Below are 27,119 nucleotides of genomic sequence, written 5' to 3' on the forward strand. Positions count from 1 at the left end.
GAGAAGTCGGGGCGGGTCGCTAGTTGATTATAATATTCGATTATGACAATAACATGAACATAACCACGTTCCGGAAGGTGATTCAAATATCCAAGTAACCCATAAATAAAAGATTCGACCGAGTATTGCTAACGTGCTCCTCAGAATTGTTCCGTTCCTTCCCGTTCCCTTAATTTGTCATGGATCCTGTGCTCAGAAACTTACCAAACTTTCACCAAACTACCCTTAAAGTATTTCCTTTATAATAAAAAAAGAATCATCAAAATTGGTTAACGTGATTTTGAGTTATTCACCTATTTGTCGCGCATATACATAATGCAAATTTAAGACTTACGTCGTTTTCATACGGATACCATCATCGGAAAAAAATAAAAAAAAATGGGACCCCACGAGAAGCACTACCTTTCAAACAAAAAAAAAAATTATCAAAATCGGTCCACCCAGTAAAAAGTTATGAGGTAACAAACATAAAAAAAAAAAAAAAAAATACAGACGAATTGATAACCTCCTCCTTTTTGAAGTCGGTTGAAAAGTTAAGGTACAACAACAATCACACATGTAGATCAGACAATTATATGAGAACAAATATGAAATTTAAAAAAAGGAACCAAATATAAAAGAAGATTTTCAGAAGACAATTGCGCAATGTATATATACTTATATGTACATTGTACAAAACAATCAGAAATTCAGGACTTCAAGGCATAAATAATTGTCAAGATCTTTAATGAATCAGATCTTTTAAATAGAAATCTAACAATAGTACTGATTACTACTACAAATCTATTATGTAAGAAACAAATTTGGCACCCGATACTAGGTATCCCAATCGTAAAATTCCGAAACAGCCGCTTCAAAAAATAAGTAGGCGATTAATTTGATTTTATTATGTTTCATTTTTAAATGTATTCATTTTTGTCTATTTTATAAATATGAAATTATTTTATTCGTTTCGCAAACTTTAAGACATTTCGTGTTAAAGTTCGTTCGTGTTTTGTATTATCGTTTATCTTACAGAATAATTCTTATTCTTATATAGGTAGGCCGACAAGGAAATAGGACAACTATTGGATAGCCATTTAACATTAGCCCGAATATAGACCATGGCACTGTTATAAATATTAACCATTCCTGGTACTGACAAATGTGTGAACTTAGATGATACATCCCTTATGCCTGTAGTAACACTGGCTTACTCACCTTTACCGGAACACAACAATTCTGAGTACTTAATTTGGCGATAGAATATTTTATCAGTGGGTGGTACCTTCCCAGATGGGCTTGCACAAAGATCTTCCAAGATTCTTTATATTTATATCATCAGGTATAAAGACCGCAATAGCGATAGAGACGACTTACTCAATTAGGTCATCAGAACTATGGTCAAGACTGGATATGTTTGTTTTAACATAATTGGTTTATCGTAATGACGTTAAGTACCTTAGCCTTGGCATTGGATTTCCGCTCGATGCGTTTTTTCTGTAATTCTTAGAAACTTATGTCATACTAGCTGTGCCCGAGACTTCGTGGGCGTTTGAATTTAACAATAAAGTTATTTTTGTAGCCTAGTTACTCCTTATTACATCGGTTTTGTGTCAGTGAAAGTGCCGTCAAATTTGGACGAGCTGTTTCAGAGATTTACAGGAACAAACGGATAAACGGACAAATAGACAAAATTTGTAAAAAAATACTTTGGTAAATGTTAACATCACTGCAACAATTAAACAACAATAGCGTAAGAATTTTAAGAAAATAACACTCTGATTCCAATGAGAGCAAAAGACAACCCTGTGTTCTAAACCAAATAATATACAAAAATGAAAAATATCGTAAATTACAATCATTTATTTATGTCAAGTAAAGGTAACAATTTTATGACCAAACATGTCAAAAAATATCACAAATAATTTCTTCATTATCTAGGAAACACGAAAACATCATAGAGCAGAAACGCCCAGCCGAGCGACTTCTCTCCCTCGGAGCCAAAGTATCGAACCTCAGAAGCCGCCGGGGAAATATACATTCCAAACAAACCAGCTACCGAGACCGCAGTATCCCTCCGTAAAGAACATCGATGCTAAAACAACCAAACAAGTAAGATTTGATGTACTTATATATAGACAAGATGAAAATCACTCCCAAAAAATGTTCAAAATGTCGTTTTTCCGATAACGATGGAATTAAACGTACAAAAATTAATTACAAATTTGAAAATAACTACTTTTTTTAATTGATATTTTAAAGTTATCATTATTATTTATTGACCTATGTAAGTATAATAAAAAATTCTCAAAAGCTAATCAAATAACCAGAACATTAAAGTAGATAAAAAATAAATTCTATTTTTCTTAGCTCATATTCACTCTTACCTTACGTCTGTATTAATTTGCTTTCATTGACTATCATCTTTAGAGACACTTAAAAATTCTCAAGACACACGTTACGCGAAAGTAGTCTTTAGAAGATGAAAAAAGAAGCGTTTTTTCTGTGAATTGTGAAGTAGGTCATCCTTCATCTATTTCAGGGCTGTTGATTTTGAAACCCGTGCCGTTAGCTTAAAATATCACTGCATAGTGCATTCGTACGTAATACACGGGATAAGATTCGAAAGATTTAGTCCGATAATAAATGTAAATATAAGTAAGATTAGTGACATTAATTCATGCATAAATAAGTATGTAAAAACTATGAAAAACTACAAGTATACTTTGTAATTTTGTTTATTAAATTCAATTGAATATATAAATATCAACATGATTGTATAACATTGCTACTTAAAATTCATAACTTGCAGAAGATATAATACATATAAAGCTAGCACTATTCGTCACGGCTGCGCCTGCATAAATTGAAGCGAATGCCTGAACAAATGATTTTAGATCTGATAAAATAAGATGAAGAAAAGATGTATCGCCCTTTCAAAATCACAAGTTCACAAAAATATTTTTTAGTGTGGTGCTAAATTACTCAGTAGAGTTTTCTCCAAACACACCATATACTTCAGGATATTTCCTTTTATATAATCAATTAATTGAGTTTGATTAAAGACGTTTTATATTTGAAAATATTTCGCATAACAACAACTAACATTATTGTTTTCCAAACGAATAATAATATACACATGAGGTAATAAGAGATTGTAAACGCGAGTTACGTATTTTCTTACTCCTTCATGTTGTTTAGTAATTGAATGACCTCTTTTCATTAGAATTAATTGTCCGTGTACTTACGGTTGCTTTAGAGTAAGACAGAGTACGAACTAACGAACACGTGTAATTATTTGTTAGACAAATATACAGTGAAGTTATTAAAAAAAACATTACTACACCTAGTAATTAAATACTAGAAGTTTTAGTGTACATTAATTTTGTGTGTGTGTGTGTGTGTGTGTGATTTTTTTTTGTATCGCGAGATAAATCTTACGATATACGTCCAGTCTAGATCGATCTGCTACATCTTCACAAAGGTACATTTGGCTGTTGTATATTGTATCGATGTGCTGTCTCTCGCATTCGAGTTATGTTTTTGTAAAATACGACCTCAACAATGGTTAATATTTTGTATTTGTAATGTGCTCGAAAGTGCAGTGAAAGTTATAATTGTAATGTGATATGTCTTACGTTTCCAGGTTGTGAATAACACAAGAAAGGCCGGAGCTGTCGACGGATGGAGAGAAGGTACTGAATTTGTATAATTAAAATAAAAAACAAGTTTAAACAAATAAAAAATAATAACAATAATAATGAAATATATATATTTGCAAAACTTTTAACAAACAAAATAATATAACACCAAAAAATATTTTTTGCAAGATATAATTTTATCTAAATTTCATCATAACATATAAATAACAATAATTCGAGTTATTTATAAATTACATACCAACATATACGTGCAATACACTTCATTAAAGCGTTATTTATTCCTTTATTTTTCACGGTTCCGTTCACTAATTAAGTAATACGGCATACAATTAATTGGTCAGGTGCAGGCTCCGCAGTGTCCGCGGATTCGGGGGTGTGGACAGGGGGTGAAGGGGAACTTTCGCCGCGGTCTCGTCGCCGTCCTCGCAACCTGGAGATGGTGATGCGGGGCGCGCACAGCTTCCACCTGAGAGAACTACAAGTCGCTGATCTGGATATAATGGGTGAGTTTGAAACTGGCTAAAGTTTGGTCGTTTTTGTTAATCCATACATATAATAAAACTAGCTGTTACCCGCGGTTTTACTGGCTTATAAAATATGAATATATTTAAGAATTAACTTAAAATAGTTATTAATTTCGCGATATTTACCATGTTTTTTATTTATGTTCACGAGAACAAGACATTCGTAGATAATATCGAAATATTAAGCTCCACCGAACAACAATAAAAAACATGGTAATTATCCCGAAATTAATACCTTTTGTAATCAAGATAACCATGGTAATTTAAAATCTTATAGCTTAAAATATATCATGAAAGACTTCTTTTTTTACGATACTTTTTTCCAATTAATAAGCATATCCTTTTATAGACAGACAGACTTGCTTTCACAATATAATTTTAATATAGATGGTAGACTCATAAGTCGTCAATATCCTAGCTATGTACCAAACTTAAATAAAAAAATTATAGAGCCTGTTTGTAATATTAAAATAACCACTTTTCACTAAATGCATATGTATGTAGGAGTATACACGGTACATACAGAATTTTTTTTTGTTACAATTATATATGTATAACAAACTTAAAAAATAAAGTCGCGCTGTAATGTCCAAATACTGTCCATTACTGCGCGCAGTCTGGTACTGATCACCAATGACTTAAAATCCCCAAAGCTGCCTAATACAAATAGTAAGTTATAGTAAAATTTGCGAACTGAACAATATTTTTTTTGTTGAACTCAACGCGCTCAAGATGCCAGCAAAGCTAGTTTATTATATTTTTAAGTACGGAGGTAATGCGCATTTGTATACTCATAGACAATATACAAATTTCAGATTTATTGAAAAACTTCTATTCCCCAAGACTCGTGTTTATTTGTATGCTTATTATTCAGGCTACACCAATATCAAATTTCAATACGATCGGTTGTTCGCAGTTTTAATCGTCACCACACTCACACCAAGTTATTCTATAAGTATAAATATATAAATATGAGACAACATCACATACATTACTCTGATCCCAATGTAAGTAGCTGAAGCACTTGTGTTATAGAAATCAGAAGTAACGACGGTACCACAAACACCCAGACCCAAGACAACATAGAAAACTAATGGTAATCTACATCGACTCGGCCGGGAATCGAACCCGGGACCTCAGAGTGGCGTACCCATGAAAACAGGTGTACACACCACTCGACCACAGAGGTCGTCTAATATAATAATAATATAAGTATACATACATATATTGTATATATACTTATACGTAGTGTGATTGCATTTGTTTTAATTATTGAATGCAGATCAATGTGCTGGATAAGATAGTACTAGATTAATGATGATGAACATGAAAAACAGCCAATAATTCAATATATATCTATACAAGCATACGATGTTCTCTGAAATTACGTGATTATCTATATAATAAATTTAATCTTTAAACAAGTTATAAGAATAATAACGGATACAAGATTTCTAATACGCAGCCAATAAAATGTCCTTGGTATTATTTGGTTCTTTGTTTGCATTATGTACAGTACACCCTTAACAGACTTAACATCCCAAAATAGTACGTCTTTGGCGGTCGAACGAGAGATAATCACCGAAACGGAAACTTTCGTAAATAGTTTTTGGTCAAATGTATATAGAACACGGAATTTTAAAGTTATTTTACATTTTAGCCAAGCGTGTATTGAATATTTTCCAAAAACATAGTCCTACTTATTAAGTACAACATCACGAATTCACGGTCTTCACGTCAATAATATATACTTATATAGACGGTGAAATTGCAAAAGGCATAGCTAGGGTATTCGTTTAATATATTATATATTGTGGATGCACCAATATTATGTAGTAACCTTCTGCTTCGCAGCATTTTCTTCATTCACATTTTCTGGTACAAGTTTTATGAGCATTGATAATTATCAAATAGGTGTTACAAGGTGTCGTAATGTACCAGTATACATTAAAGCGTGTTCAACTCATTCACTTATCGAAAATTATGTTCCACTCAAGTGGACAATTACATTTTTATTAATCGTGATAATTGTTTCAGATGAAGCTGTGGTAACTGGTCACGCAGTCATTCCTCTGCCGAAACTACCAAGTCTATTCAATGAGGCAACATCCCCTGAATGCGATGAGCCGTTGACGTCACCATCACCTGTTCTAATTGAATCCAAGCCCATAGTTGAACCCACCCAGAGTCATTCCCCGATGTCCACTTTAGAGCGGTATAGGAATAGAACCAGACCGAGTAGAATTCAAACAAGTGAATACAAAGATGAAGAAAAGTTCGTTTTGGATAGAGCACAACCTGAAATATTAGATAAGCAGGTAATGGTTTTTTTTAAATTTATGTACACCTCACACAAAATAAAATAATCACAACTAGATGTGGCGTCATTACAAAAGGAGTACAATTTTGGCGATCTCATTTACATAATACATTTGATACATAGTGATTTCTTCCAAGCAACTAATTATGGGTTAGGTTAGGATAGACGTGGGTGGTGTAATACTTATAGTAAATACAATATATAAACATATATTACGGGATATTTTAAAACCGAATTTTGCATAATACACTAAAATTGATTAACTTGTTGTTATGGCTTCATGTTTTGTCAAGGCTTGTGATATATATATATATAGGGTAGGCGATCGAGCAAATAGACCACACCATATTTGTAAGTAAAGACCATTGTAAGTGGTCATCACTAAGTTATTATGTCCATTATAGCTGTAGTTACACTGTCTCACTAATCCTCCACCCGGAACACAATAATACTGAGTACTACTGTTTGGTGGTAGAATATATGATAAGTGGGTACCTACCCGGACGAGCTTGCACAAAGCGGTTCTGGTGGTATTCATAAAGATAACCATTGAAATTGAATGGAATCTTTTACTTAAAATGTACACTTAATAAAAACGATGAAGTAATTCTATTTTTTTAATATAAAAAATCTAATACTTCAAGCGGTTAAACTCAATTTTAGGACTTACACTCATTTATCCTAAAGTTATAATCAAATGAAAAATCCTAATTGGAAGTAGTGTCAACAAAAAAAGAAAAGTTTTTTTTTACGTTATTCAATATCAATGTCACAAACATACACCGGCTTTTAAAAGAATAATCTGAATTTAATGTCCACATTTGTTATTTCAGAAATCATTTATTAAGTCCTCAAGCGGTGTGGCGTCCCCAGCAGTTGACTCCAGTAAGGAATCCAGTCCGTCTTGCAAAAGCGAGGCTAGTCATTTCAATAGCAGCACTTGGCAAAGTCACGCTGCTGGTGAAGCAATGGCTACTCGGTGAGTCTAATATTTAAGACCTTATAGCCAAGCAGATCATTTTAAACTCAAAATGAATTAAAAACTCTAAACTCTAATTACAGATTTATGATGTACAATTAAACTTCTCTGTTTCAGATCTCAAGATGACGTATCACTCGCACTGAGTGTCTCCAGCTGTGAAGATGAAAAATCCAAACTTGAAGCAAAACAACATGAAATTGACGATGCAAAAGTCCCAACGAAGACTATAGTTATAGCAGACGAGCCACCTGTTCCTCATCCTCTACTGATGAAATCATTGACACTGAGTCAACATGATTCTCTTCGTGGAACTATGATGGGTTAGAATTTATTACGAATTAAATTGAAATCCAAACATATTTTTTTAAGTAGGCTCTAGTCAATTACATATTAGACAAGACAAGACTAGTCTTACCCGCGACTTTCCTCTCTGGAAATGGATTATACATGAAAATTTAAATCCTATTTGACCCCCTCAATTCGATAACAATTTATTATTTTTTCTTTATAATTTAGTGACGATCTCCTTTCATATTCTTTACACAAGAACATATCCTAAAGTATTTCATTGCATTATTCATGGTTATTTTAAGAAATATCAATTTCACATGTCAATATTATGCTCTAACCTATAAACTCTATTTTCTTTCATTCAGGTTCAATGACGAGCTCGAACTACAGCACGACAAGCACATGCACAAACCAAAGCGCAGATCACAATCTGACGCTGACTCTAGAAGAATCTAAATTTGACATGTCCGCTTTAGAAACCTCTACCCAAAGCCTTCTAGACGACGAAACATCACCAGCAGATAGTTTGATATCCTCCACGAGCACTAGTGATTCAAATAACGATTTACATGTTGAAAAGGACGCACCATCAATATCGAGTGCTTATCAAACAGCTAATACTAAAACGAGGACCCCTGACCCCATAGCGGAGGAGGACGATAGGGTAGATGGTGAAATCCTGCAACCAGTTATAGAAATGAGGTGAGAATCTTATGATACTAAATAAATTTCATGAAGTCAACAACAAAAACAGCCTGTAAATTCCCACAGCTGGGCTAAAGGCCTCCTCTCCCTTTGATTTGATGAACAATTATAAAGACAAATTACATTACATATTTTATTTGGGGTCGGCACAGCATGTCTTCTCCTTCCATACTTCTCTGTCAGACGTCGCCTCACAAGTAACATTCTTTCTAGCCATATCGTCTTTCACACAATCCATCCATCGTTTCCTTGGTCGTCCTCTACCTCTATATCGATCCACACCCATGCTCAAGGCCTTCCTCACAATGTGTTCCTCATTCCTCCGCATTACATCCCATACCATGACAGCCGATTTCCACATAACTTCTCGTTACATCTGTACATAATAATAAAATAAAATAAAAAATAAAAAGCCTTTTATTTCTTGCACATTTACAGAGTTTTAAAGAATTGTAAAGTTAATTTTTATGCTATATAATAATAAGAAAAAATGTGATGTGATAAAGTATAAATCTTAAATTAAACAATTTTTATGCAAGAACCCCTCCTCAGGCGAAGGTGAAGGCCTCCTCTAAAGAATTCCATTCTTCTCTATCTTTACCTATTTGTGGCCATAAGGGACCGGCTATTTTTGTTATTTCGTCTGCCCATCTAGTATAAGGTTTGCCTTTGAGACGCTTTCCGTATGGACCCTGCCACATTGTTATCCTGCTAGTCCATCTTTCGTCCTCTAGCCTTGCTACGTGTCCCGCCCACTTCCATTTTAGTTTCTTAGCGTAGCTTAAGGCATCCTTTGCCTTGGTGACCTTTCTGATTTTGGTATGGCAGACTTTTTGCATTTTTTTAATATTAAGCATGCTTCGTTCTATTCCACGTTGGGAGGTAATAATTTTCCTTTTAACTTTACATACATACAATGATATTTATTGTGTTTGATTTTATAGCAATGATGGTATTGGTAGCGGCGATAGCGCTAGCAAGGATACTACGCCCCCCTCCCCCGGAACACCGACCCACGCGTCTGGATCATTATCATTATCGGATGGCAGGGATTTCTTTGACGATGAAATTGCAGATCAGCCCGCATTGCTATTCAGAAGTAAGTTCTTTATGGTATCTTAATACCATTTTTTAATCGTAACTCATCATTAATTTAATTACCAAATGTATTCGACGCTTTTTCTCTTTTATATCGCCATAGCTATATTTTCCATTAAAACCTTTAGTTATTCATCATTGCAATCCTTTTCCTTTTTTTTATGTGTGTGTGTGCCTGTTTATATTTCCGTATTTGTGCATAACAATATAAGTTTTACCTGATATTTAGAGTAACTTTTAATTTATTTATTTTGAAATGTATTTTTTATCTGCCGAAATATGATATTTTCATAAAAATGCTTTTGCTTATTTTAGAAAATAATCAAGGAAGTCCTTCCGTCAAAAGATTAGACTCCGATACTAAGCAGTTGAGGAGATCGAGAGAGCACATAATGTCGAGTCCACAAACTCAAAGAAGTCGGAAATGTAAGTGACTTTTGCTATTTTCTAAGAATTCACATCGTATCTCACTCGTGAAATATAGGCAACAGTCTTACGGTCATACGCCATTATGACACGTGTATATAAATTTTATATTTATTCTTGTGAATATCGCATATCACAATATGACATTTGATATTCGAATGCAAAAAAATAATTAATTAATAGAAGACTTTATTAGTGACAGATTTCTCTTTAGTAAATACTAATTTGGTACTAATACAAATTTGTGATAAAAATTAGAATATGCAAATACCTACGTGAGGCTTAACAAGTAATTTTAATTGCCTTTTTCTATCTTTGATGTTTGTTATGGGATATCAGTTTTTGATGTGCAAGAAATGCTCATAGTCGTTCAGTTGTTCTATCATTCGTAAGCTTATCGTATATTTCCTGAAATTGTTGAATTATTGGAAAAAAGACTGGTAAAAATTGTATTGGTTTATTTTTATCTCAAAAAAAATTACATAAAGTCAATTATATAAAATATACATTTATAAAAACATATTACATTTTGCTCCCATTGTCGCGTTTGTTATGTAAAATACTTTTTTTAATAATGTATTATGACTTTATTGTCTTCATTACATCAATATTGGCTAATTCATAAAGAATTTATAACTGTCTCGTATATTCGAAATCGTATTTGGATAAGTCACCGAAAACTTAGTTAGAAATTTATTCGTCCAATATTGTTGTAATTTTGACCTTGTTTTAACCGACAGACAGCTTACACGGTCCCTGGATTCGAGTATTATAATTTGTAAAATTGTCCTATGAACTTTTAGAATTTTCTTATTTATACCTAAATCTAAATTGTTTTTTTTTTATCATAAATTGTTTTTTTTTTATATCGAATAGGTGGTCGTAATCCAGCGACAGAGCGAACTCCGTCTTTAGATACGTTGTCAAGCCTGGCCTCTGATGACCTTATGATGGACAATGATTTGGCACAATCCATCACTAGCTTGCAGAGTGTAGACGATTACATTGAAAGGTAAGCAAACATTTGTATAAAACTTCTAAAAGGGAAATGTACATATTGATCTTTGTCAATATTACATAATATGTTATATCACAGAATACAAATATTTAATATCAACAAAATGTTATACAATGGTAATAATGAGCCATAACGACTTATTCACAAGACTTGAATCGTAACTAATGATTCTGGAATCAAACCCAGTTCAAAAATAATAATTGAATATTAATTGGTATTTAAAATTCATCTCGTGTTCGGCGGTAAAGGAAAACATCTTCAGGAAACCTTTTTATATAATTGGTGGATTAGAGCATCGTGGTGGAGTAAGCTCTAAACTTTAAGAAAAGATACCTTCTAAATCAGTTATCCTAAGAGGTTATCTGTATTAATTATATGTATAAGTAAATGTCATATAAGCTAAATACTTGTATTCGTCAATTACTTATAAATTATTTTAATTGAATTTAAAAAAATTAAATCTCATTAAAGCACGTACGTAAAGCCAAATTGAAAGTAGGTAATATGGATGTTACGTAAAACGATAATTGTCACGGAAATGTTTTACTTCTTAGCGAAGAAATCACCCACCATGATTACCTACTCTCTCTGATTGAAGACTGGATTAAGTTGATTGCGATTATCTTTTTAACACAATGGAGTAAGATTAAATACATTTAATGATGAGTCATGTTTTTTAACTCTTCAAACCTGAGAACGTTCATATTTGAGCGTTAGGGCTCACGTTTGTGATTATTAAGTACCTATATTTATATTTGAAACGATGAACATGTATCTTGGGTCAAATTTTTTTTCAATCAGACATTGCTATTAACTTTCTAACTACTGTCAGATGAAAAATGATACAAAATGTTTTTATTATTAATATTTGAAAATAAATTAATGAAATAATTTAAATAGTAGTTATATTTAGTAATCGTTTTAATTGAATTTCGAATTGAGGCTTTTATGTCAGAAATGTATTAAATAAAACTGCATCAAAATCCGTTGTGTAATTTGAAAGATCTAAGCATACATAGGGACAACAGACAACAGCGATAAGCAATTTGGTTTTATACTTACTATGTAATGATGATAACAGGTTAGACAGTTCGCTTCGAAGCGGCTTGAACTCTCTCGACGAGCGACAATTACGACAAGAGCTATCGACGTCTAAGACAGCTGTCCGTCAGTGGAGTCAGCTGTTGGAGAAGAACAACATGCTCGACCGACAGCTGGCGGCGATGGCACAGGGAAAGACCGCGCCCGACTCGCTCACTGGCAGCACCACCAGCCTAAGCAACATTGGGTAAGTTGTGTTTACTTATTCTATTGTATTCGACGACAGAACACACGACGCTGGAATAATTTAAGTGGGTAAGTTGTGTTTATTTATACTATTGTATTCGACGACAAAGCATATGACGCCGGAGTCATTGAAGACATCGTTCAGAAAACCACTATATTGACGTTCAGTTCCATTAGTAGGATTTGGAAGCGATTAGAATATTAATTTAAAAACAAAACTTGTTGATGTTACAGTTTTTTTATTGTAATTTTTGTTTATAGACACAGTGATGAGTACTTACTTCTGTTGCCATTTCTGACATCAGCGTTTTGAATAGATCACACAGATTTACAGTTTTCTTCAGAACCTTCCGCCACGTTTTATCAACTTAACTAATACTAATTAAAATTTGACGTATTAAGTCGAGATCAGTTTCAGTTTTTAATTTCGAAATCGAATTACAGACCAATTAATGAGAGATAATACAGTTTTCACTGATAATTAGTTCGTATTACTCACAATCTCATAATATAGCGCTACAACACTAACAACTTGTAAATTTCCCACTGCTGGGCTACGGCCTGTTTTCCTTTAAGGAGACGGTTAGCACCACGCTGCTCAAATGCAGGTTGGTTACGCCAGTACAGATTTAATTCGAGTTACTGAATAGCAAATGTATCGAAATACGGGATACAGAATCACCTACCTAATATTAATAGTCATACTATGCATAATTTAAACTGTAAGGAGTTTTTCTATTGTCCCTCAGTTATAAAAAAATATTTATTACATCACAAAGCTACATTTCTCAAATAATATAGAACGATGTGCAACTGAGATAAGTATTATTTAACGCTGAAATCACTTCTAAAATTAAAAAATCTAGTACATTCTCTTTTAAACTGTAACGTGGATAAAAATGCAATTTCAAATTAATTGTTTTCAGTGTAACAGCGGAACGGTTTCTGTTAACGTTTTAAATCATATCGACATTGTTACACAGAAGATCGTCTGTAAAAAATAACTTCCAATTTCAAACAGTTAATATAACTGAATATAATTATTTTTATAAAATGATTATTTATTTATGTACCATTTATTTGTTACCTGGGAAGGACTTAAAGCATTTTTCTGTCGTAGAATGAGCAGAGCTTACAAACTCCATCGCCTATATAATTCACTAAAAGCTCTGCTTTATTATGTACTACAAACATATAAAAATATTATAAAACTCTGCGATTTTCTACTTAAATTCTTATAGGTATATCTCATATAATGCACTTCCAAAGTTCCTATATACCTTCGCCAACATTAAAATTACCTTTTTTACGAATCTATAATTCCTAAATACCACAAATTATACAAAATTTGGACCACATTTAAATCCAAATATCTTAAATCAACATTTATTGATGAAATCAATCACCGTTTCGGAACGAAACACTTTTTAGATCTGATAAGCGAAAAAAACTCAGAGTAAAACATTTTTACATTTAAAAAAAAATAATGAAATGTCAATTCAACGTCAAAATATATTTTCCATTACTCATATGATTGGAATATTCTTTAAACATATTAACAATAGTTGATTTACAGCAACAGAAGCGATGAATAGTGACAGTGAGAACTCTATTGTTGGTGATGTTTATTGAAGTTTCTGAAAGTAGTAAACAAGATAACACTCACCACCACCACCACGATACCACGAACTCTGAAAATCAAACAATTGAGATATTATTGTTGATATTTGACAATCATCGTGATCGAACAATAATAATTATAATGCTATGCTAATGATCTGAGAAAGAACATCTTCAAAGAGATACTATCATATGAAAACATCAAACGATTATTATGAATTGTACGATCATTATCATATATATTAACATGATACGTAACACGAAATCGGATAGTACGACTGCAAATATAATCTCTATACGATTATTACCTTTTTTGCAATTTTTACCGTTTCAATATTTAAGATGAAATAGAACTTATCTTAACGGATTTCCTTCTCTCAAATATAACTAGACCTTGCTTTTACTTTATTAGAAACATTTTAAAACATAAAAATTTAATAAGCTACATATTTTACGTTAAATATAATATCACAAACGGTGATCGAACTAACAAAATATTTTTGGAATGTAATTGGTATGTAAAGTTGAATGTTTACAAAACGATCTCTGATATTTCAAAAGCAGTATTCGCGTGATTGATCACAATAGGAGTCATGGTTAAGTAACATATTGTGCACCAACTGTTTCTTTTGTATTTGGTTATAAATTAAGAACAAAGGTATATAAAGATGGTCGTTATTCTAAAACTGTGGGTATTCATTTGACCTCCATTTTAATTGACAATAGTTGTTACACAACAATAGGAATAATTCCGTAGCGTCTTGAGACCGACCTCACCGATATACCTATTGTGCACGACGGTGTACTCCGGACGCTGCTTTTAAGACTTGCTATAATATAAATATATATTGTCCTTAAGTTGTTTTTTAATACTAAGTAATTTCATTAAAACGAAGCACAATAAGATCTTCATCTATGGATCTTCGTCACTATTATTTTATTACTGTCACTGTTATTTTAATCATTAGGAACAAAATAGAATATTTTCAATCGACTTCAAAAAGGAGGAGTTTATCATTTCGTCTGTATTTTTTTTATGTTTGTTACCTCATAATTTTTCACTGGGTGGACCGATTTTGATATTTTTTTTTTTATGTATTGTAAGCTACTTGTTGTCGCCCATGTCTTAGCTTGCGTTTTAAGGGTTAGTTGTGCGAGGTTAAGCATAAAAAATAACCTATGTCCTTCATTTGAGTTCCAGTTTGCTTTATACAACTTCTTGTCAATTTCAGTTTAGCGGTTTGGCCATGTAAGAGAAACAAATTAACAGAGAGATAGAGAGTTAGTTTCGCATTTATAATAATATTAGTGAAAATGATTTCATACACATGTTCCTCAAACATGTGGACAACGTATCGTTATTAAACAATTAACTCTAGTAATTGTTTTGTTTCCCATGCACTACTAATGTTTCCTGCAATTTGTTTCTTGAACATTTTAAACAATTCTAATTTGTTTGGTAACATCATTTGCCAATCGTAATTTGTTTTGTCGGAACTTAATGCTTACTTTATTTTGAGAAAACATCCTCACTGTAAAGTGCTCTGTACTGTTAAATATGTATATTTTTTTTATATAAAAAATACATATTTAATATGAATTTATTTCATAATTAATTTGAAACGTGAATAAGGACATTCCATGCATATGTAGGTATTTAAGATCTATCTCCTAATGATTTAACGACTTTAAATTATAATTAATTAATAAACTTAGGTAACTACCTAAAAATCTTTTTCCTTTATCCAATCGACCTGTTCAATAGTTTCTTTAGGACAGGAATCAGATTTCATTATCATTAAATTTATTTAGAAGCAAATTATATGTCACACTGGAAATGCACTGATATATTTTCTTTAACTTATTAATGATTCTTATTTGTCAAACTCTAAAAAAAAACAAAATCAAGCCAGTTCTAATAACACCATTCCAATTATAAAAATGACACAAATTGATTGAGATTAACCGTTTAGAAATAAGTTTCGCAAGAGAAATTTAATGTTCCGCGTCCCGATTTTCAAGGTAAATTTTACGGTGAGCTTTGTGTCGAAAGGTCCTTGCTCTATGTGGTAATCGGATAGAGCGATGCAGCTGGCTCTGCTCGTTTCGGATCATCTCACCCGCCTGCGCCCGCGTGCCATGAGTCGTGAATTGTGATGTTAGTCTGTGATGCGTCGCGCGCGCGAGTGTACGCCGCGAGTACTGATCTTCGAAACACGTGCGCGATAACTACGATCGAACTGATCTCCGATACACCGGTCGTTGAACGCCGAATTCTGAATACGAAAAGTTATTAGTGTAATTAGATTAATGTTACTTTCTCGTACCGAGTATGTGTTCCTAGGGTGCTTGTGGCATACGTAATTACATTAGGTTCGTTTAATTGGATTTGTGTTTTACCGGTACTATTTTTTTTAAAAGCAATTTACATCTCTTTTGCATAAAGTTCATTGACATTTATATCGTATTGTTTTATTAGAAATATGTAACACACAATGGTTTTGATAACTTATCACCGGTGTTTTCCTCAACAAACGATGTTGTGATTATTAACAATATATAGGGTAGTTGATAATGTATGTGTTAAGAAATAATCGCAAGACCTCCCGAACATCGAGCGCTACCAAGAATTACCATACCGTGAGAAATAATCACACCATGCATTCCTTGAAGCTACCACCTGTTGCCAGCGTCGCTGCTTTGTTTCGCAAGACCTCCCGAACATCGAGCGCTACCAAGAATCACCATACCGTGGGGACCATTCAGTGATTTACCGATTTCGTATATAAATATGTAATTCAGACTACAGAACTTCACTTTTTGTTCTAACATCGAACAGACTGTCACGTATATTATAAATTAGAAATAATTAATTGTTAAATTAAATTATTTAAATAAACGTATAAGTTAAATTCGTTCGGTTTCATTCTGCATCCTCAACGGCAGCCCTACGTAATTGGCGCAGTCGGTAGGATGCTCGCGGAACGTTTCGCGTAGAAGATTTACGTAATCGCGTGAAGCCCCGCCGTAGCTTGTCTAGCTGCTGCATCCGTAGCATCCGAATCTACGAGTAGTGCTGCACGAGAGGTATCCAGACATCGATAACGCAGAGAGACCGAAACATGTTCATGTGAGTACACTAGATTCTTTTTAGTGGTTGCTCAATCCTAGCCTAACTAACCTGTGTGTTAATAAAATTTGCCAAGATTTTTCATTTAAGAAAATCGAAGGAACCTAGGATAGTTATTAGTAGTAGGCAAACTTTCGTAGATAATAGAAGAGATATTAGTTTAAGTAGTATAGAAGAACAAACGGAAATGTCTGAGTTAGACACCATTTATAAAGCCTTAAGGTTGGTACCCGAGTTCGACGGGAACCCAAATGTACTTACTAGATTTTTAAAATTATGTGATCAATTGGTAGGACAGTTTTGTAGTGATAGTAGTAGTGAATTAAGTAGGTGTGCTCTTCTCAACGGAATTCTTAACAAAGTAACAGGCTCTGCTGCTCGCTTAATTAATTCTAATGGGATTCCATCCGACTGGCAAGGCATTCGAACTGCTTTAGTGAACAACTTCGCGGACCAACGAGATGAAACCGCTCTATATAACGATTTAGCTATTTTATCGCAAGGTTCTAGCACCGCGCAGGAGTATTATGAGCGTTGCCAGAATCTATACAGTACTATAATGACCTATGTAAGCCTGCATGATACCCTTGAGACCACCATTAATGCTAAACGAGATCTTTATCGTAAATTAACGCTTCAAGCGTATTTGCGAGGTTTGAACGATCCTTTAGGATCGCGCATACGTTGCATGCGCCCTGAGACCATCGAAAAGGCATTAGAATTCGTACACGAGGAGATGAATACTATGTACCTACAAAATCGGAACCAAAAATTACCTGACAAAAAATCTATAAATTCTATGTCCGTACCAAATCATTTTGTAAGTGCCTATAAAATGCCTAACCAACAGTTTTCAATGCCCACGCCTAAACCTTTTAACTTTAATATACCTGGCCCTTCACGCCCTCATTTCGTTCCACCATCTACACCGCAATGGAGACAGAATCGGTATCAACCCCGCCAATTCGGTCCAACACATACGCAACAAATTTTTAGATCGTCACCGCCAAATTATAACCCTCAACAAAATAACTTTCAAATAGGTTCACGTCTTAACCACCAAGCTGTTAACCAACCACGTCCTATGAGTGGAGTAAGCCATTATGTTACAAGACCATTGCCGCCTACACAACCAACAATTACAGGACATAACTGGGCAAAATCCGGGAACCCACCCCCTACGAACTACTTTAAATCTAAAGAAGTAAATTACAATAGTTTCATTGACAATTCTATATACGATGAATATGCCGATTATTACGATCCTTATTACGATATTAGCGAGTACGTAGAATACCAGCAACCCTATGAATATTCCGTACAGGAACCTTTAGAAAATTGTACAGAAACACCCCAAGTGGAAGCCGATAGCGTTAAAACAAACGAGCAGGATTTTTCGAAGGACCGGAAGTCCGACACCTTAAAATAGAAATTAATCTTCAAACCCAACGTCAGCTTCCGTACATTCAAATCGCATCACCTCCTATGAAACTATTAATAGATACAGGAGCAAATCAATCTTTTCTGTGTCCCGAGGTAGTGGAAAGATACTATAGTAACTTACCAGTAAATTACGATCCTTTTGAAGTTAAGAATATTCACGCCACCTCTAGAAATTACTATTCAATTACGTTACCTAGCTTTAAAGAATTTAATGATTCGGATAATACGACATTTTACATTTATAAGTTCCATGATTATTTCGATGGGCTTATTGGTACAGACCTATTAGATAAGTGGGAGGCTGTAATAGATTATAAGAACAAATTGCTAAAAACTAAAACCGCTTCAAATCCGATTAAGGTATATGATTCCCGCAACGCGAATTTGTATGAGGACATTATACCAGCGAATACTTCGAAATTACTTAGGATTCCGATAAATATTCATGACGGACATGCATTTATAGAAGAACAAACCGTTTCAAATTGTATTATAGGCGAATGCTTAACTACCGTTTCGAATAACAGGGGAATAGTTGAAGTAACCAATCCAAGTCGAAGCGACGTCATATTCTCTATGGACCGAGCAATCTCTGCAGAAATGTATAACGTACAGTGTACACCTGCCAATAAACAGCAAGATCGCATAAAAGAAGTAATTTCGCGTCTACGCACTGATCACTTAAATATCGAAGAACGTACGAACTTAGAGCTGCTTTGTGCGCAGTATGCCGATGTTTTCTACTTAGAAGGAGAGCCTTTAACTTTCACCAACAAAGTAAAGCACTCGATTAAAACAACTGATGAGGTTCCGGTTTACACAAAAAGTTATCGGTATCCCTATGTCCACAGACAGGAAGTACAAGAACAGATAGGTAAGATGCTAGAACAGGGAATCATTAGGCCTTCGAATTCAGCATGGAGCTCCCCAATTTGGGTTGTAGCTAAGAAAGCAGACGCGTCAGGGAAAGCTAAATGGCGTATAGTAGTTGATTTCCGAAAACTCAATGAAAAGACCGTAGACGACAAGTATCCCATTCCTAATATAGCCGACGTATTAGATAAATTAGGTAATTGCCAATATTTCACAACCTTAGACCTTGCTAGTGGCTTCTATCAAGTAGAAATGAACCCCCAAGATATACCTAAAACAGCTTTTAATGTTGAACACGGCCATTTTGAATTCTTACGCATGCCTATGGGCCTTAAAAATAGTCCATCCACTTTTCAGAGAGTCATGGACAATGTGTTGAGAGAGCTACAGAATACTATTTGTCTAGTATACCTAGATGATATAATAGTATTTAGTACATCCCTTCAGGAGCACATAATTAACCTAGAAAAAGTATTTAAGAAATTACGTGAGTCAAATTTTAAAATACAGATGGACAAATCAGAATTCCTAAAACTAGAAACGGCGTACCTTGGGCATGTTATTAGCAAGGATGGTATAAAACCTAACCCTGACAAAATATCGGCAATTAAGAATTACCCCTTACCTAATACCCGTACAGAAATAAAACGCTTTTTAGGATTACTTGGTTATTATAGAAAATTCATACCAGACTTTGCTAAAATAACCAAGCCTCTGACCCAATGCTTGAAGAAAGGTTCCAAAATTGTCCAAGATCAGAATTATATCCAATGCTTTGAAAAGTGTAAAACTCTACTTGTCAATGATCCGATCCTTCAATATCCGGACTTTTCAAAGGAATTTATACTCACAACAGATGCTTCGAATTTAGCAATTGGAGCCGTTCTTTCTCAAGGCCCCATTGGATCAGATAAACCAATAGCATACGCATCGAGAACGCTTAATTCAAGCGAAATAAACTACAGTACGATAGAAAAGGAATTACTCGCCATTGTGTGGGCAACGAAATACTTTCGACCCTATCTTTTTGGTAGGAAGTTTAAAATTATGACAGACCATCGGCCTTTGCAATGGGTAATGAACATGAAAGAGCCCAATTCGCGCTTAACACGTTGGAGACTACGCCTAAGTGAATATGATTACACAGTCATTTATAAACCAGGGAAAATTAATTCCAACGCCGACGCCCTATCACGAATAGAAATCCATAATGAAGAGTCTAGTTCTATTGTCGTTAACATCTCAGACAAATCTGATTCAGAAAGAACCAGAAGTATCGACTCAAGAACCGACAGTATTCATAGCGATGCAGAAAGCCCTATACTAGAAGTCCCTATTACTGATGATCCCCTTAACAAATTTAGCAGACAAATCGTATTTAACGTTGTTGGCGATATTAAAAGTAGACCTCACATAACTCACCCTTTTGAAACTTACACAAAAACTTGCATACAAATCTCCAAATCAAACCTAGAACAAGATGTAATAGATGCCATAAAAGAATACGTTACACCACGTATAAAAACAGGAATCTTAATTAATCCCCCGCTTGAAATGTACAAAATTATACCGGTTATACAAAAGTATTTCAAAAATTCCGCAATGAACCTAGTTCTTTCCAAATTAGAAGTTGAAAACGTTAAGGATTACCTAAAGCAACAAGAAATTATTAAGAACTATCATGAAGGCAAGACGAACCATAGAGGCATTAATGAATGTTGTTTAGCTCTGTCTAAACGTTATTTCTGGCCAAAAATGAAAAACCAAGTGACAAAATTCATTAATGAGTGTCTTATTTGCGGTCAGGCAAAATATGACCGAAATCCTGTAAGACCTAGATATGAAATTGTACCACCACCTACCAAGCCTATGGAAGTTGTACACTTGGATTTATTCAGCGTAGATAGTAACAAGTACCTAACAATTATCGATGCATTCTCGAAATATGCACAAGCATATTCTTTGAGAGATGCTACAGCCGTTAGTGTAGTTCAGGCTTTATTAAAGTTCTCCTCCCATCATGGTATGGCTCTTAAATACATTACGGATAATGGCCCTGAATTTACAAATCAACTATTTTCTGAATTCATTAAATTACACAAAATTGAACATCATAGAATATGCCCCAATACACCCAATGAAAATGGAATGATAGAACGCTTTCATAATACCCTACTCGAACACTTGCGTATCTTAAAATTAGAACACCGCAATGAATCCGTTACCAACCTTATGACGTACGCTGTAATGGCATATAATAGTTCAATCCATTCTTTCACGAAATGTCGCCCAATAGAAATAATTACTGGTCATTTAGATCCGCGAGATCCTTTAGACATGAATATAACAGAGCACCTATTGCAGGAATATATACTAGATCACCGTAAGCGAATGTTAAAGGTATACGAAATCATTAATGAAACCGCCCTTCAGCGTCGTACTGAAATAACCGAGAACATTAATAGAAATCGCGAGCCTGAGCAAACATATGCACCTGATCAACGAATCTATGTCAGAAATCCCCTAGCTAATAGACAGAAATTAGCTGCCCGCTATACGAACGATACGGTTGTAACAGATTTACCTATACATATTTATACAAAGAGAAAGAGAGGACCCGTACCCAAGTCGCGCCTGAAACGGGTACCTAATAGTGCTCGTTTGTTACAGGATACAGAAAACACTACTCGCGTTAATGCTGGCTCAGATCCTGAAGCTGGGACAAGCAGACGTGATAACACTTGAAAGCTTAAAAAATGGACCGGGTATTCTCCCCTTCAACCTAGGACCTACTAGAATAATTTCCCATTTCCATTCTTTTGTTCAAATTATAAATTTAAATAATGTGCGAAATAGGTTAGAATCCGTTCGAGAGAAGTTAAGCAACCTAGCACCTGACTTAAATAATAAAACTTCGTTACTTTACGCCCCGCATATCAAATTTCTTGCAACGAAATTAAATGACATGTCAGAGCAACTGTTAACCTTTCAAGGAAAACGTTCAAAAAGAGGCCTCGTTAATGGTCTTGGTTCCATAATCAAAAGTATCTCCGGAAATTTAGATTATACGGACGCACTAAAGTACGAAAATGCCATTGCTATTCTACAAAAGAACGAAAATAACTTAGCCATTGAAATAAATCATCAAATAAGTTTAAGCAAGCAGTGGGCATCTCAGAGTTCAAATGTTACAGATAGGATAGTAGAAAACCAGAGGAAAATAGAGAACATTATTAAAACCATCTTAGATAATGATGTTAGGAAAGAAGAAGATGCAATTAAGTATTTTCATTTAGCCCAGCTACTTACAATACTAGGTGATGACATAGACAATTTGTCACAAGAGTTGTCAAAACTACAGAATCTATTGGCATTCATAAGAGCTAAAAGCATCCATTATTCCGTTCTCGATTACGACACTTATATAGTTATGTTAAATAAACTAAAAGGTTTATACAATTCAAATGTAGTGCTAGATATTAATTTTAGGGAATATTTAGATCTATTAAGATTAGGATATTATTATAAAGATAATGATATAATCTTGGTAATTAAGTTTCCAATCATGAATCCCAATAACTACATCCTTTACAAATTGTCCTTAGCCCCTAATAGTAATGATAAAATTATAATCCCTACCTATCCATACGTAGCAATTAACGAGAAAGATCTACTGTATATAGAGACAGAATGTCCGAAGTACAGTCACGGTCATCTTTGCGAGGACAACTTAAACCGACACTATGGAGAGCAAACGAGCTGCATTCAACATCTTATACTCCAGCAACATATCCATGAAACCTGTCGGGTTACTCCAGTAATCTTATCTTCTCAAGCCATGGAACAATTGGATGATCGTCACTATGTTCTGAGCTTTCCCAACTTAACGAAAGTTCATTTAACCTGTTCTCAAGATCAATACAAAAACCTTCTCGGAAGCTATCTAGCTGAAATACCTAAAGGGTGTGCTCTACAAACGTCCATCTTCACCATCACTAACCACCATGATCAAGTAAAAGGACAAGTTTTGAAAATGTTGAATATAGAATATAGTAATGAAGATCCATACAAAGCGACAGCGAAGAACATCTTGAAATTGAACAGTATAGATTTGACTCACTTACATTCAACCAATACCAGGATTGCCTCTCAAGAACCAGTGACTTTGGAATTGTCGAACTTAGACACGCTCTATCACACGACTATACCTGTCTACCTACTCATCGGTGCATCAGTACTCACTATTAGCATCGTCCTCATTCGTCGCAAATGTATGCATTTAAGAAATACCAACCAGAAGGACAATGAGGCAACCAGAACACAAGAAGTCCAGGACAGCCCCAGAGATCCTATGTCTCTATCAGCACTATTTTCGACAAAAGTCTCCAAATAGCTGCTGATCCTGCGGAGGGAGTTGTTAAGAAATAATCGCAAGACCTCCCGAACATCGAGCGCTACCAAGAATTACCATACCGTGAGAAATAATCACACCATGCATTCCTTGAAGCTACCACCTGTTGCCAGCGTCGCTGCTTTGTTTCGCAAGACCTCCCGAACATCGAGCGCTACCAAGAATCACCATACCGTGGGGACCATTCAGTGATTTACCGATTTCGTATATAAATATGTAATTCAGACTACAGAACTTCACTTTTTGTTCTAACATCGAACAGACTGTCACGTATATTATAAATTAGAAATAATTAATTGTTAAATTAAATTATTTAAATAAACGTATAAGTTAAATTCGTTCGGTTTCATTCTGCATCCTCAACGGCAGCCCTACGTAATTTATGCATTCAGTTTCAAACAGGTGACAAGAATTATTTTAATAAAATGTATACACTGAGAAAGTAATAAAAGTTATTTATTTTATTTTACATCACTAAAAAAGCTATAAATTTTAGGATAATAAAGTGGTTATTTCCTCCGTACATCCCAAACAGCTGGTAGGAACAGCTGTTTTGAAGTCAAAGGGATCTCTTGTGTTCAGAGATTTATTTATGCCTTTTATTCACGTGGATAAAAAAGGTTCCTTTCAAATGGAATGTGTCATTGTAAAAGAAAATATCCCCTGTTTTAATTACAAATTAAATCACGTTTGAGAATAAGCTACATGCGTGTTCTATCATTTATTGACTTAGATATTAAATACTTAGTCTAACAAAATTTTAATTGTGCTGAAATAACAATTTGAGATTTGTGCATTTATAATCTAAGTTTGCTATTGATATACTATGGTCGTATATATATTTTTTTCTAGATTATAGTTTGCAGTAGTATACTTATTACTTTAAAAAAGGCGTATGCGTAAACACTGTTGAATCGTCATATTATAAGTCAAATTAACTATAAAATGTAATAACTACAAATAATTCGGTTTGTAAGGTCTAGAAGTATACATTTTCATTAATCAAAATATAATATAATAAATAATAATAAATAATAAGGTTAATACATGTAGTATTAACCTTATTTAAATGAACGTATTAAAATGAAATCAGCAGAAAAAAAAATAACAAAAATTAATATTATGTCTTTAAAATTTAATAAAATTATTATCTCTAAATCTTGAAACTAAAATTTTGTAATCATTTTAATAGTACAAAAAATATGACACATTTTGTATGCGTTAAGGAGAATTTATTTAAAACCATAATATATATTATGGTTTTAAATAAATGCATTAATATTAATGTACTATGTTGTTTTGTTTTATCTGTAACGTTTGTGGTGTGTGGCGGGTGTGGTTTGGGTATCGCTGATATTCCCACCCCTATTGTTGTCAAAGAAATCGTTGCCATAGCAATATTGAATAGCATTGCTAAACTTTTTAAAGAAGTTCAGTGCGGAAGAATTCCCTAGTCGGTATAACTGAAAAATGTGTATTAATTGTAGTAGTTCATTAGTTAAAAGTGATGGTATACAATTTTTGGATTGATTTTGTTATTAACTTAATATAAACGTTTTTGTTTTGTTTGATTTAAATAAATGCTGCTGGGAATTCTCAATATGCAAGATATAAAAAATTATAATCATGTAAAATATAAAAGTACTAAAAGAAAAACACACAATAGCGATATTGTGTGTTTTTATTTGTATTGTAATGAACATCTTCAATTTTAATACATTATATATGTATACACGCTTTATTTTACTAACAAATATTATAAATGTGCAATTTTGCGTGGGATGTCGGTCAAACAGTCGAAATGCATGTGATAAAATATAATAAAAGAGTGAAGTGTTTGTCGATTTTCATGCAAGATAAGTGATAAATTAATTACTACCCATCCAAGTAAATAGGTGGGATCGAATACTTAAATAAGTACTGAGTTTAGTCATCGTTATCTTGTCGGTTATTCCTGATTAAACCTAAATTGCTAACTTGAGATAGTTCCATATTTGAATCAATGCTGTTACATGACAATTATAAAGTCCTTTTATGATCGTACTTCAAATAAAAATATATTTATTCTGAACCTTTATTAACGCCCAGCGAAACGTGCAAGTAACATTTAGTGGAAATAAAATATAATAATAAAATTCAATCGCGTCGCAAATAAGTGAGAGTTGTCTGACTTAAATCCATTTTCACTGTTTACTATCTGTATTCGATTTTATATAATAATCTGATACTTTTGCAATATGAATTACAATATTATAATTATTTAATACTAAAATTGGTGTTTTTATTTTCTATTGAAATATTAAATCGAATCATTAAATTAATTGAAATATTAAATCGAAATTTATAAAACTTAACCTTTAATTCACAAACTAACATCCCCCATTTTATCCCCTCAAGGGTAAATTACAAAAGTAGCCTATTTGTTTCCCCGGGACTAAAACTATCTCCATACCAAATTCAATCGAAATCACTTCAGCGATTTAAGCTTAAATAAATAACAGAACGAGCTACGTTCGCGTTTAAGATACATAATATTGTGGTTTCATTCAAAGAAGGTTCCAGAATTTCTTATTATAACCAGTCTTTAATTTAGGAACTCTTAAATATGTATTTAACAAATACAAAACTATTAAACTATTAAACAAATTTTGACGCGTTCATTGAAGTGTCTGTGAAAGATATGAATCGAAAGTGGTTCATCTCGTGATCCAGTGATAAGTTATCAATTCCAATGCGATTTGTCATAAGCATTTACGACTTTTCATGTGATAATGTTTTAAACAATTTATTTGTTTTCTATAGAAATGCCTTCATACATCATAATTTTTAAATATCAAAAGTCTTTCACCATTATTTATATTAGACTCAAGAATCAATTGAAGATAGTATTAGAACATAATATCAGATACAAATATTATATTTTTAATATTTAAAAAAGTCTAGACATTTTTACCGTCGTGACATTTTGATGTCTTCGGTAATATTATGATTATTTAAATTGTTTATACATTACTTCTGTAGGCGTAAAGTCGCCCACATATAGCTTATAGATATTTTTGAAATGCCAAACGTTTAAGCCGTGCCTAAATAAGGTATTGAATATTATTCAAGAATCTAAGTTGATCGTACTTCAGTGACATAAAATGAAAATTATTATTTAATTTTTTATTCATTAATTAGTTATAAGTGTAATATAATACGAGAAAAGAAACGAGGTGTTATAATTGAAACAGTGAACTATAAACAGTGCTGTGATGACGATTGAAAGAATGAGTGCCGTGGCGGATAAGGAGGCACCCGTGAAAGGCATCGTGGCGCAAGTTGTCACCATGCTAAATGGCCAAGCA

General features: G+C 33.5%; 1 protein-coding gene across 9 annotated transcripts in view; it reads left to right on the forward strand.

The window, feature by feature from the left end:
- LOC124532530 overlaps positions 1-27,119 on the forward strand; it is a 101,739-nt gene that overhangs the window by 51,165 nt on the left and 23,455 nt on the right. For 8 of the 9 annotated variants that reach the window (XM_047107471.1, XM_047107472.1, XM_047107473.1 and 5 more), the window contains 11 exons: positions 1,924-2,094; positions 3,629-3,677; positions 3,986-4,147; positions 6,206-6,486; positions 7,322-7,467; positions 7,585-7,790; positions 8,127-8,463; positions 9,411-9,565; positions 9,880-9,990; positions 10,867-11,002; positions 12,090-12,296. In XM_047107471.1, the coding sequence (XP_046963427.1) occupies positions 1,924-2,094; positions 3,629-3,677; positions 3,986-4,147; positions 6,206-6,486; positions 7,322-7,467; positions 7,585-7,790; positions 8,127-8,463; positions 9,411-9,565; positions 9,880-9,990; positions 10,867-11,002; positions 12,090-12,296 (1,961 nt within the window). The remainder of the gene's footprint in view (positions 1-1,923; positions 2,095-3,628; positions 3,678-3,985; positions 4,148-6,205; positions 6,487-7,321; positions 7,468-7,584; positions 7,791-8,126; positions 8,464-9,410; positions 9,566-9,879; positions 9,991-10,866; positions 11,003-12,089; positions 12,297-27,119) is intronic. The other variant, XM_047107465.1, reaches the window with a different exon arrangement.

Source organism: Vanessa cardui, chromosome 9 (genome assembly GCF_905220365.1).
Source record: "Vanessa cardui chromosome 9, ilVanCard2.1, whole genome shotgun sequence".
NCBI lineage: Eukaryota > Metazoa > Arthropoda > Insecta > Lepidoptera > Nymphalidae > Vanessa > Vanessa cardui.